General features: G+C 38.8%; 1 protein-coding gene across 1 annotated transcript; it reads left to right on the plus strand.

The window, feature by feature from the left end:
- Positions 1-8280: 8280 nt before the first annotated feature.
- Positions 8281-12689, plus strand: Smp_012110 (ribonuclease pH related). Its single transcript, XM_018788868.1, has 4 exons — positions 8281-8452; positions 8501-8685; positions 9918-10092; positions 11539-12689. Exons 1-4 carry the CDS (start codon positions 8335-8337, stop codon positions 11835-11837), a joined length of 777 nt encoding a protein of 258 aa, XP_018654368.1. The 5' UTR covers positions 8281-8334; the 3' UTR covers positions 11838-12689.
- Positions 12690-12907: the final 218 nt, after the last annotated feature.

Raw genomic sequence — 12907 nt, forward strand, 5'->3', positions numbered from 1 at the left:
CGTTACTCGGGTGGACTGTATTTGGTCCCGCATCGTTTTCGGGTTTGAAAAAAAGGGTTAGTAATTGCATGAGTAAATTGCAGTCATTAGAAGAGCAATTCCGTAAGCTCTATAATGTAGAGTTCGCTGATGTATATTCAAGCGATAAATCGCCGTCAGTAGAGGATCGAGCAGCAATAGAAATAGTGGAAAGGGGTACCTTCTTCGATGGTGGTCACTTCATAGTTCCAATACCATGGAAAATGTATCCAAACAAAAAAACAGGAAACTATGAAGTAGCGGCCAGTAGATTACTTAGTTTGAAGCGTAGGTTGTTGAAGGATAGCAACCTACACACCAAATATGCTAGAAGTATGGAAAGTAATCTTGCTAAAGGATATGCACAAAGGGTCCCTGAAATACAGTTGAGGTCAGATTATCTCCCTCGCTGGTATCTACCTCATCACGCGGTAATAAATCCCAAAAAGCCAGAGAAACTGAGGGTGGTGCTCGACTGTGCTGCTAAATTTGATGGGGTTTCACTGAATGATATGATTTATCAAGGTCCTGACACTACTGCAGAGTTAGTTTGTATATTATTGCGATTTCGTAAGGAGGTAATTGCCATTTGTGCCGACGTTGAAGAAATGTTCATGCAAGTAAAGGTCCCTAAATCCGATCAAGGAGCCTTACGATTCCTATGGTGGCAGGAGGCAGACATGTCGAAAGAACCATTGGAGTTTCAAATGACCGCCCATCCATTCGCAGCAACGTCTTCGCCATTCTGTGCAAACTTTGCCTTGATCAAGACCGCTCAAACATTCTCCGATGGATATGATAGCTACGTCGTAGAGGCGGTTAAGAACAATTTCTATGTGGATGATTGCTTAGTATCTTTTTCCACTAGTGATCAAGCAAAGAACTTTGTCAAGCAAGTAAGTGAATTACTGTGTAAAGGCGGTTTTACATTAAAGAAATGGATAACAAATTCGGAAGAAGTTAGTTCCTTTTTGCCTGGGGTATGCAAGGAAGGGCCCGTGATAGAAATGTCTAAAGATTGTGATGTCATTCATCGTACCTTGGGGGTACAATGGGATTGTGAAAGAGATGTTTTCCAGTTTCACTTTGACGCCCTGGAAAGGCCGTTGACTAGGAGAGGTGTTTTATCTGTGGCATCTTCTGTATTTGACCCCTTGGGTCTAATTTCTCCAGTCTGTCTGACGGTCAAACTTCTGCTGCAAGGGTTATGTAAGTCCTAAATAGGCTGGGATCAGCCGATCAATGAGCCTTATATGTCGATTTGGCTAAACTGGGTGAACTTTATGCGACAGATAAGTCACGTTATAATACCTCGAGGGATCAAGAATAAATTAGATGAACCTAATGCACGGGTGGAATTGCATTTGTTTAGTGATGCCTCCGAAATTGGTTATGGAGCAGTAGCTTATGCACGAGTCAGTTATTTGAACGAACCGCCGTATTGTATTTTGTTGTACAGCAAGTCCAGGGTTGCACCTATAAAACCAGTTACTATACCAGGGCTTGAGATGGTAGCAGCGGTTTTAAGCGTAAGGCTAAGTGAAGTGCTACAAAGAAGCTTACCCAATTTCTTCTGTGAAGTGAATTTTCATACTGATTCTATGATAGTGTTGTATTACATTAGAAATACAGGAAACCGATAAAGTACCTATATAGCTAATCGTCTTGCTATCTTACATCAGCACACTAAGGTTGAGCAGTGGACTTACGTCAAATCGTCGGAGAACCCAGCGGACTGGACTTCGAGAGGTATACAAAAATTGGCCGACCTTGAGTCGTGGATTAAGTGCCCTACTTTGCTGCAAGCCGAGTTCGGTATAACTATTACCGATTGTCCACAAACTATTCCGGACAGTATTGAGTTCAAAAAAACTGTTGTGGTTAATTTGAGTAAAGTGAATTATGACAAGTTCCCTATTATTTCTTATTACTCAGACTGGTTAAGATTAGTCAGGGCAGTAGCCTGGTTACGAAGATTTATAGAATATTGGATGGTACTTCGTTCATCAAGTCGTGAAGGATCCGTTCATTTGGGATGACTGAAGGTCGAAGAGCTTGAAAGTGTTAAGCGTAAGGTCTTAATGATAGTCCAGAATGAGGTCTATGGGAGATTACTCAGTGAATTTAAGGGCAGCAGTAATGTGAATAGTCAAAATGATCTGAAGCGTTTATCGCCTATAATGCTTGACGGTTTACTATGTGTTGGAGGTCGTCTAAACTACTCCGATTACCCTGATGACTTCAAGCATCCAGTAATATTACCTAGTAGTCACTTAGTGACAGAAATGGTAGTCAGACATTATCATAAAGAAGAGGGACACTCAGGGACTTCTCAAGTACTTGCCGCAACCCGAAAATACTATTGGATAGTAAAGGGGATCAGCACGGTCAGGAGAGTGATAGGTAAGTGTGTAGTTTGTCGACGGTATACGACGAACTCAGGACAACAATTGATGGCACCGCTTCCCGCATGTAGAGTGAAACCAGGCTGGCATAGTTTCTCAATTGTAGGGGTGGATTACTTCGGACCCATTTTAGTCAAAAAGGGAAGGTCGCTAGAAAAGAGGTATGGGTGTATATTTACTTGTTTGCAAACACGTGCAGTGCATATTGAAATGGCTTATAGTTTGAATACCGATTCATTTGTGATGGCCCTGTTACGTTTTATTGGAAGAAGAGGGGAGCCCTCAGAGATATATAGTGATAACGAGTCGAACTTCGTGGGTGCAATATCTGAACTAAGGAAATATGTTCGGCAGTGGGAACAACAAAGGATAAGTAATGAATTGTCAGCGAAACAGACTCAGTAGCATTTTAACCCTCCGTCATCCAGCCATAGAGGAGGGGTGTGGGAAAGAATGATAAGATCCGTACGTAGACTATTATTATTGATCACCAGAGAACAAACGTTGAATGATGAAACTTTAGGCACCTATTTGGTTGAAATTGAAAGGATATTGAACGATCGACCATTAACCCCGATTGTACAGGATGCTAACGACAAGCTAGCATTATCATCTAACAGTTTGCTTTTGTTGAGGGAATGCGACAGTATAGTTGACGAAAGCAGTATCAGAGTTAATTATTGTAAACGCTGGAAACAAGTGAATTATCTAGCTAATGTGTTTTGGAAGAGGTGGCTGCGGGAGTACTTACCATCCTTACAAACTCGTCAAAAATGGTTGGTTGAGCGTCGCAATTTCCAGCTAGGTGATGTAGTAATCGTGGTTTCGGATATTACCACCCGCGGTAAGTGGCCTCTAGGAGTAGTTGAGAGTTGTGAAATAGACGAAGACGGAAAGGTTAGAACGGTGACAGTACGTACTAATAACGGGTCTATTAGGAGGGATATACGTAAGGTATGTCTCCTAGAAGGTTCCAATTAGTTAATTGTTAAATAATGTAGACAGGACGAGTAGGCGTACTGTTGTAAGTCCTACCCGTTCTTTTAGTGAGGAATATGAGATTAGGTGAACCATGGCGAAAAGGACATCAGAATAGCTTGTATAGTATGGAGGGATTTTGGGGGCCGGTGTTAGATCCATTTTGCAAGTGAAAATCCCTCCATGCATACATTTGTGATTTCTTCCTTACGTTTTCTTTATTTGTATATGTTGTTAACATTTTGATGCTAATTAAGACTGTAACGTTTAATTTTCTTGGTTTTATTATCGTTTTTTTATTGAGTCTCTATGTTCCTTACTGAACTGTATCTAGTTTGTTTTAATTGTTATTATTCTGGCGTCTGCCATATTGACTGCTCGCTATTTGATTGTGCGGTTTGATTTTGACTGGGATCGTGCATCTTTGGTTGTAATTTGGAGCACTTTCCCAGATATTGAAACACTTAGTGTTATAAAGCAGCTGCTCAGACGGAATTTTACTTGATCTATCCAGGAAGGATAGAATAACGCTTACCTTTTGGTGTTTTTGGTAATTTTTCATATATTTCTTATCACCTTGCTATTTATTGTAATTTAGATTGAATATTTTGGTATCAATTGTTGGTTGAATAACCGGGTGATAATATTCGTTTAGGTAAATTTGTACATTTGTATATATGATGAATTAGAACTGTGTCAATCATAATACCTTGTTTTGATTTAAACCGGGACACGAGTGTCTAAAACTATCCATCGGTTATTCGGCCACATCCAGACCTATTGGAATTTAGGTTTGGATTTTATACACACATATATGCTCATATAAAAAGTACTCAAGGTTAATAAGCAAATGATTAACAAGATCAAAAGATGACTCAATGTACAGGTGAATTAGCTTGGCCAGCAACTAGAATAAAGTATATGGGCTTAACATATAAACTGATACTACAATATATATATATATATATATATATACAGCCAGAATAATACCCACTAGATATATTTAGATTTATGAAGTACTTATGCCAATTCAATAACTTGCTAAAAACGCTAGTCAGAATAAGCAAATTAAAGCATTTGAACTATACCCTCTGAGTCGAATAAAATATTATGACACCTCATGATGAAAGCCGTTGTTCTTCAGAAGCCACAAGGCTGATGCCTCTTCTAACAACCAGAGAAATAATTAACATAGGTACATGGAATGTCCAGACAATGAGAGAGCCTGGAAAGACCATTCAAATAACAACAGAAGTAAGCAGATACAACTCGAAAGTGCTCAGGATAAGTTAAACCCATTAAACCCAAGCTGAACAGAAAAGGTTGGATTCAAGTGAGATGCTACTGTACTCTGGCCACGAATAGCAAAATGCTCTACGCACTAAAGAAGTTGCTATAATGCTGTCCAGGGAAGCAATAAAAGCAATTGTAGGATGGGAATCTCATGGATCCAGAATCATCAAAACATCCATCAAAACAAAAAAGGATGGGATCAGGAAAAGTGTTATCCAGTGCTATGCACCCACCAATGGTAGCAATGACAACGATAAAAGTCAGTCCTATGAGTTTACAATCGATCGTAACGAGGTTCTCAAAAAAGGACTCAGCGATCTTAATGGGAGATCTAAATGCTAAAGTCGGAATGGACAACACTGGGTATGAAGAAAAGGAGCATTAGAGCCGAAAGACAGAAATACATGGAAAATTTAGCAATGACAGCGGAAAATGTTGCAAGAGAGAGGTATATGAATCAACTATATAACACAACAAAGACACTAACAGGGAAATAAAGTAGACAGGAGATACCGGTGAAGCACAAAGAAGGCAAGCAGTAAGTGAGATTCAGGAACAGAATAACAGATGAGTAGAACACTGGAGAACTCTTTCACAGACCAGCTTCACTGGATCTAACCGACACCGAAGCCACACCTACAGACCGTCCTGAAGATATCACTCTACTAGCGGCTGAAGAAATCAACACGACAGTCAGACAAATCAGGAGTGAGAGAGCAGCAGGACCTGACATTAAACCAGCTGAAGCACCGAAGTCAGACAGGGAAGTAACTGCAGTGATGCTCCACCTTACCTTCAGTGACATTTGATAAGAAAAACAAGTACCGAAAGACTGGAAAGAAGGATACCTCATCAACATAACAAAAGAAGGGGATATGAGAAAATGTGAGAACCACATAGGTATCACACTACTATTGGCACCATAAAAAATTTTCAGCAGAGTGTTGCTAGACCGGATGAAGCATTCAGTTGACGCTTAGCTTCGAAACCAACAGGCCGGATTCCGTAAGGACCGGTCTTGCACAGACCACATTGCGACACTACGGGCCAATGTTGAAAAATAGACTGAATGGAACTCATCACTCTACATGAAATTCATTGACTATGAGAATGCGATTGACAGAGTGGATTCGAGGACCTTATGTAACTTTCCTCGAAACTATGGTGTACTTGAAAAGATTTTCAACATTATCCAGACTTCATGCGACGGACAAAAGTACAGAGTCGTGCGTAGAGAACAGCTGACAGATGCATTCCAAGTTAGGACCGGAGTCAAACAAGGCTGCCCACTCCCCATCTTTCTCTTTCTTCTGCTGACTAACCGGATTATGAGGACCTCCACACTTCAGGTGAAGCATGGATTACAATGGGCAGCTTGAATGTAACTAGACGATTTGGAATTCGCAGATGCTCTTTTCTTTCTATGACATACACACGAACAAATGCAGATGAAGATAAGCAGTGTGACAGAAGCCTCTGAGTTAGTAGGTGAAATTATACCAAGATCCTCAAATACAACGCCGAAAAACAACCGAATAACACTTGATGGAAAAACTCTGGAAGAGGTGGAAACTCTTACGTATCTGGGTAGCATCATAGATGAACGAGGAGGATCGGATTCAGACGTGAATGCGAGTATTGGCAAAGCAAGGACAGCATTCTTACATTTGAGGAATATATGGAACTCAAAACAACTGTCAACCAACATCAAAGTGAGAATCTTCAATAAGAACGTCAAGACAGTTCTACTGTACGGAGCTGAAACGTGGAAAACTACTACAACCGTCATCAAGAAGGTACTAGTAAAGTGTGTCTAGATGCACTTTCGGGATACAAATGTAAATAGACACAGCGTAGGGGAAGTACCTGTACCCGTGATCCGGTCTCACAGGGATCCTAAGGTGACAATGAATCATGATCTTAAGTACACAGCCCATCGCTCGGAGGTTGCAGCTGAGTAGTTTAGAGTCATATGGAGCTTCAAAATGGACATTCATCACGTTAGATACCACTATGTTCACTGCAGTATACACAACCTTAATGAGAACTAAGCTTGAAAATTGAGTTCAGGCTGCAACCTCCTGCTTAAAAAGTGACTCGGATATCCCGGAAAATGCACGGAGGTCAGCTACCCGTATCATTAATTAACACCAGGATTTACCATACAAAGAGCGGCTTGAAAAGCTAGACGTCTTTACTCTGTTCTACAGTAGATTAGGAAGTTATTTGATTTTGATGTATAGAATACTAAGAAATTATTTTGAACATAATGTATCGCCTTCTTTTCCCTCTAGATCGGGACGTCTCAGATGTTATAGCGGGCAAGTAGAAAAGCCAAGAACGAACAGAATACCCATGACATATAGGTTTTCACGCCGAGTAATCAATTCTTGGTTCCAAATGGTTGAGGATGGAATAGAAGAAGCTTTCGCTTAACGGGCTTCCGTGTCTAGTAGCAATGGATCACCAATACCTCCAGGCAAGAACCTAGGTAACGATAATAGAGGAAAAAAGAAATTGGCAAATCATTATATGTTATCCTTAGTCCTTGAGAATAGGTCAAGTTTCCTCTTAAAGGACTCCTGGTAAGTTGCTTGGACTAGCTCAGTTGGCAGCGAATTCTAGCATTTGACAACTCTTACGGAGTAGAAGTTGTGTCTACAATCTGTTCTGCTATGTTGGGTCTCCAGTTTCTGGGTGTTACCCCTCAGATTATTGTTGTGACCAAGGTTGAGTAGATGTTTAAGGGGATGAGCAGAAGTATTAAGGATACTGTAAGTCATAAGAAGGTCACCTCTAAGATGCCTGTACTCTAACGGGTAAAGGTTAAGTGATTGAAGGCGCTCTTCATAAGGTTTGAATTTGAGTCCCCGAACTGATTTCGTGGCTCGACGTGGGATACGTTCCAGAGTGTCCTTATCCTTTTGGAGGGAGGGAGGAAATACTATGTTTCCGTACTCTAAATGTGGACGAATCAAACTATTGAAGATTATGTGGAAAGTTCTACCGTCAAACTGGCCAAAAATGAGCTTCAACGTTGCCAGTGCAAGGTTTGCTTGAAATGTGTTTTTGTCACAGTTCGCATACGACATCAGGTCATATGGTACCAACACTCCTAAATCATTATCGACTTGGGAAACTTCTAGAGAGGAGTTTCCCAAGTTGTAACTATAGTGTGCAAGATGCCTCAGATGGACTACTTTGCACTTTGAGGTGTTGAAGGTAAGTCCGTTGTCGTCTGCCCAACTTTGAAGTCGTGTCAGATCCTCCTGAAATGCTAGTATATCCTTGGAACCTGTTATCCGAGGCAGTGGTGTTCGCACCTTCAATTGACTAATGCAAGAGAAGACCAGAAACCCACAGAAGCAAACTATAAAGGGAATAACATAGTCCGTAGTTCTTTTGTTCTTACTACATAATTATGAATCTGACATCTAATTCCTTACTCAAATCTATGACCCTAGTAAGTCGTTAGAGTTTCTCAAGATCACTTTAGTATCGCCCAAAAGTAGTTCATAAATCTCAGTATTATCCAAACCTCTGCTTTAAACCAAGGCACAAACTTAATGGGTTTGGCAGATATTTTACATTGAAACAGTTGTGTATGTCCTTCGGAAAATGAGAAGCATTTGAACGTGTGATGGCTGAAATATTTTATAACGGTAGGAGAGTTGATGGTCGCAGACCAAATGAAATTCGACGAGTAGATTGTCAGTTTGGCTCGGGTTATTCTGACGGAATAGTATTTCTGCATCAAGGTAATCTCAATTTTCGGTATCCATAAGCCGTAAACTTAATGACTTCAGGGAATACCAAGGTGATTGCATCCGTGGTTGGGCCCCATGCTCCTAGAGTAAAAGGTGATGGTACTCCAGATGGTGCAACGATAACGTGTCAATTTACTAAGCCTCCTTTTGCATCGACTTCAGGGGAGCGTCGCAAACTGTCATCAAAAGATAGATCAGCGAATGATTTTGCTACTGCCATTGAGGTGACGAAAATCTTCAGTTAAATTTTGGTCAGAACTAACTTTCAGTTTTATCATGGATAGGTCGATAGTTGCTTTAAAGTTTTCAAATGATATGTCTTGTTAGTTCATGGCCATAGAGAAGACTACTAGATGTGTTTTCATTTTGGAAATAGAGTTAGCTTGGCGCTATCAAACTTCTTAGGCGGTCTTATTGTTGGTTTTACTTTGCAGTCAAATCTATAAGCGCATTGCGTGTATCGCTACATCTTTGTTTCTCTAGCTTGCTTCAACCCATCATAGCAGAACCATACGCCTCTGATTAATTAAATTGTTCTATATCTATAATGACAAGTTTTTTTTCTACCGAAGTCAAGGATTAGTCGTCCTTAAAGTATCTTAGAGTATCGGTAAGTGGATTGTATCAATCATTATGTGGTAGGGATAACGTCTGGCTTCCGTCAGTTCTCTGACTACAACATAAACGGAATGTTAGTGTCTTCCGATCAACTCTTACTGATGCCATAAAGGTAAAAAAAATCTAATCATCAAGTTCTAGGCCTTAGTAAAAAAAGGCGGTTTGGGATTAGTTGGACTTAGTTTTTGTCGAAATTATCAAAGCCATCGATCATGGATGTAACGCACGTAGCACTTTTGACAAGTCCCCTACCCGTATTATAAGTCCAATATTCATTGTCTCTAGGATTAGAGTTCTCAATTTCAACACACTACAGTTAAGTGGTTGATAGATTTGTAGAAAGTATCACTAAACTATCCAGAAACATCGTCTTTTATTTCTCAAAATCAAAGATTAGCATACAATCTGTTTATAAGTTTTATTGTATCCACCTTTAAAGTACAGCGAACTCAAATGGTTTGTCGTATAAATACACATACACATACGGTTTGTGTATGTCAGGTGATTCTTGAAGTGAAAGAAACAAGTTTTAGAGCATGGACACCCCCCGTATTTTTGAACAAGTTCGACAACCGCAGAAGTCGTTTATTAAACAAAGATTTTGGTTAAAAATCGTGCTTTTACAAAACAGATGCTTAGATAATGAGGTGTGTTTATTCAAGATGTATGCGAAATGAAGTCTATTCGGATATCGTTTTTCTATCTGATTCATGTTTAGTCTGCGCATCATAGTTCTCAGTCGTATTTCTCGCATCTTGGACTTCGGCTTTTTTGTTTCACTTATTTTATAATATTAAGATTTTTACGACGGATATAATGTTATTTTACACATATGTAGGAGATATTTTCATGTGTCATCAGGACAGAAAAGTACCCAATGTCTCAAATAGATATTTTTCTTGAAGTTATTCAGTCAGATGGCTCTGAGTTTGCTTGTGCTGTAAATGCAACCACACTTGCCTTAACTGATGCTGGGATTGAAATGGATTGCCTCGTCAGTGCAGCTACAGTTGGTGAGCAACATTACATGTTTATTGTTTCCATGAATTTTCAAGAAACCTTCCCTAGTACTTTTATCCTGTTTATGCTTTCCTATAACATCCCTGAAATCCTGTTATCCAGTGACATAGATATTTTCATTTGCTAATTAGTGCAGTTTTTTCGTTTGTTTTAAAACCTGGTTTCAAAATGTTATCAAGGATGTAAAATTTGTTCCCAATTGCAAACTTTTCCTATTCTGTTCGTCATTTATGTTATGAGCCAAAAAGTAGTGAGAGCAGAGATTCAGCAGTGAAATTTCAGCACCAATCAACCTTAATGAGCTACGGACAGACTATGTACCATAAGTATCCATACCTAGGCTTTTCTTGATAATTCCAAACGAGTTGAACATTGGGTGTACTGTTAATAACAAATTAATGATATATTTTCAAAATCTGAATGAGTGGGCAATTGTGATTTTGACGTCTCATGACAGTGTAAGTCCTCTCTTCAGAGAACAAATAGGTAAAGTAATCAAATCAACACAAATTTGAATAGTATACGGGAAACAAGGCGGAATATTTTAGTACGATCAAGATCCGGATATGTCTGATCATGTCAATGTTTTGTAATTTCTGTCAAGGTGATCCTGTATGAGACCTACTTGTGTGTATTTTAATGGGTGTATGAAATGTGGCATTTGTAATGTAGAAGAGTAGAGTTAGAAACATTTGTACGTTTGTTGGTGGTGTGAGATGCTAAAAGAATTGAATATGTGAGTATTCGGATAAATGGTCGATGAAGATCTATTTAAGTCATTCAACGTGCATCACGAATCTTTCTGCAAAGGTATATTCACAAATGAACAATCGTGTTAGAAAAATTCCGTCAGTATGTCAATAACCTAGATGATTTCCGCCGGATTACATATTCACGCTTTCAACTTCTTTCAGCTAAAGAGGGGTTCATCATCTTTATTCATCGAAACCTAGACGAATCGAGGAATATAAGAAATATTAGGAAAAGAATAAAAGAAAAAAGACATTAAGTACCAAAACTGCATAACATTAACATGGTCAAACATATCCAGGCCTTGATTGTACTAAAATGTTCCGCCTTGTTCCCCGTATACTATTCAAATTTGTGTTAATTTGATTACTTTACCTATTTGTTCTCTGAAGAGAGGACTTACACTGTCATGAGACGTCAAAAACTCAATTCCCCACTCATTCGCATTTTACGAATATATTATCACTGTTATAGTCTACTTTACGTTGATGACCTTAGATCTAGATATATGGTCAATCACAATTTTATTTGATTTTCAAAAGTAATTCACCAGATCAAATATAAAACACCCGAATAGATAGTTCTTGACCCTTTGTAAATAAATAAATATATATATATATATATTATTTGTGTACACTAAACTCGTGGCTTTTTAACCATACAAAGTTTTTTTACTGCGCTTTTGACAGGTCTTTGGGGTTCACATGTGTTCGCTGACCTTTGTCGCTTTGAGGAGAATCCACGTATATCACAGTTAACCGTTGTTTGTCTTCCCAATGTTCACCTGCTTTCCGGAGTGAATACAGAGGAGCAAATAGGTCAGTGGAAAAGCCAACCTCAAATCCTTCATACACGTCTCTCTTCTTGGTTACCTGTTGAGAGACTACAACCACTCATAACAGAAGCTGTGAAGGTAGCTCAAACACTTCAAAAGGAATTTTCTTATTGGTTACGGGGCCGTGTACGTAGTGGTTTTATCACCAGATGACTAACGTGATTCACCTTTATAAAAGAACATTTTAAGCTATACCAGATATATTATCTGAGTATGATTTATATGAAATGCAATGTTTCACGACTGACCATGTAAAGTTACAATATAAATTATCATCCCGACTTTTAAATTAATTAAACAAAACTGACTTTTTAACATGTTACGTCGCACAAAATTCTCTTACGTAATTACTCCGACCAAATAATCCAGTTAGCTTACTGGTCAGAATGCTTCCTTCCTCAAAATGAAATTGAGATAGGTTTTTTTGAATTCGACAAATAAGCCTTTACCTTAAAAGTAAAATACAATAGACGGCGTAGGTACTCATGCTGACCGTAGACTGAGACGTTTAGACGTCAAAGTCCTGGAATTCATATATGCTACTGTGTCATTTTAGGTGGAATTCTCTGACCTTTTAACCGCACTCGTAGCTCTAGACGTACGGTTTTATGGGAACACACATGCTTCTTAGGGAGCAGCAAGTAGTATCCCTCAAAAGACTATCAAATCTCGATTTTGTGAAAAGTTTATGGGAAGAGCAAGCTCTCTTTTTAATATACATCTTAGTTCATAAAGTTGAATCTTGTCCTTTCCATAGCAAACTGGTCGTCGTAAATTCCTTGCATTTTGGGACTACTTCTGAGTTGACATTTTCTGAATATATGTATATCTTGATATCCTTCGACAGTTCGAATTTTAACATCTCATTCTAATAAGCAAAATAGTCATCTGTTTGCCGAATTCCATTCATCACAGGTTCGGGAAGTTCAGTTCATTCATAATACCAGGTCTAGTGAATAATACATTGTACTCGGTTACATGACAGTACCTATCTGTTTCGAAAAACTGACTTAGCCTCATTACTCAAAACGTACAATTAGCTAAACACATGCAACAGCTAACTTTTTTTATGATAACATAACGTGCATAAAAAAGTCGAAAATGTTATATCCTGGTGAAGACATAAGTACGGGTAACTCCCAGAACCTATTAATGGACTATTGTTCTATATATATTGTTATTGTATAACTATTCAGTGATTAGATTTAATCTATACATATTCA

The sequence above is a fragment of the Schistosoma mansoni genome, chromosome W (genome assembly GCF_000237925.1).
Source record: "Schistosoma mansoni strain Puerto Rico chromosome W, complete genome".
Classification (NCBI taxonomy): Eukaryota; Metazoa; Platyhelminthes; class Trematoda; order Strigeidida; family Schistosomatidae; genus Schistosoma; species Schistosoma mansoni.

Bases quoted from the DNA above. Each gene is read 5' to 3' on its own strand.
- Smp_012110 (XM_018788868.1), top strand. From the start codon at position 8,335: ATGGCTGAAATATTTTATAACGGTAGGAGAGTTGATGGTCGCAGACCA. The intron at 8,453-8,500 runs GTAATCTCAATT...TAATGACTTCAG, and splicing joins AATAGTATTTCTGCATCAAG to GGAATACCAAGGTGATTGCA. The intron at 10,093-11,538 runs GTGAGCAACATT...CGCTTTTGACAG, and splicing joins CGTCAGTGCAGCTACAGTTG to GTCTTTGGGGTTCACATGTG.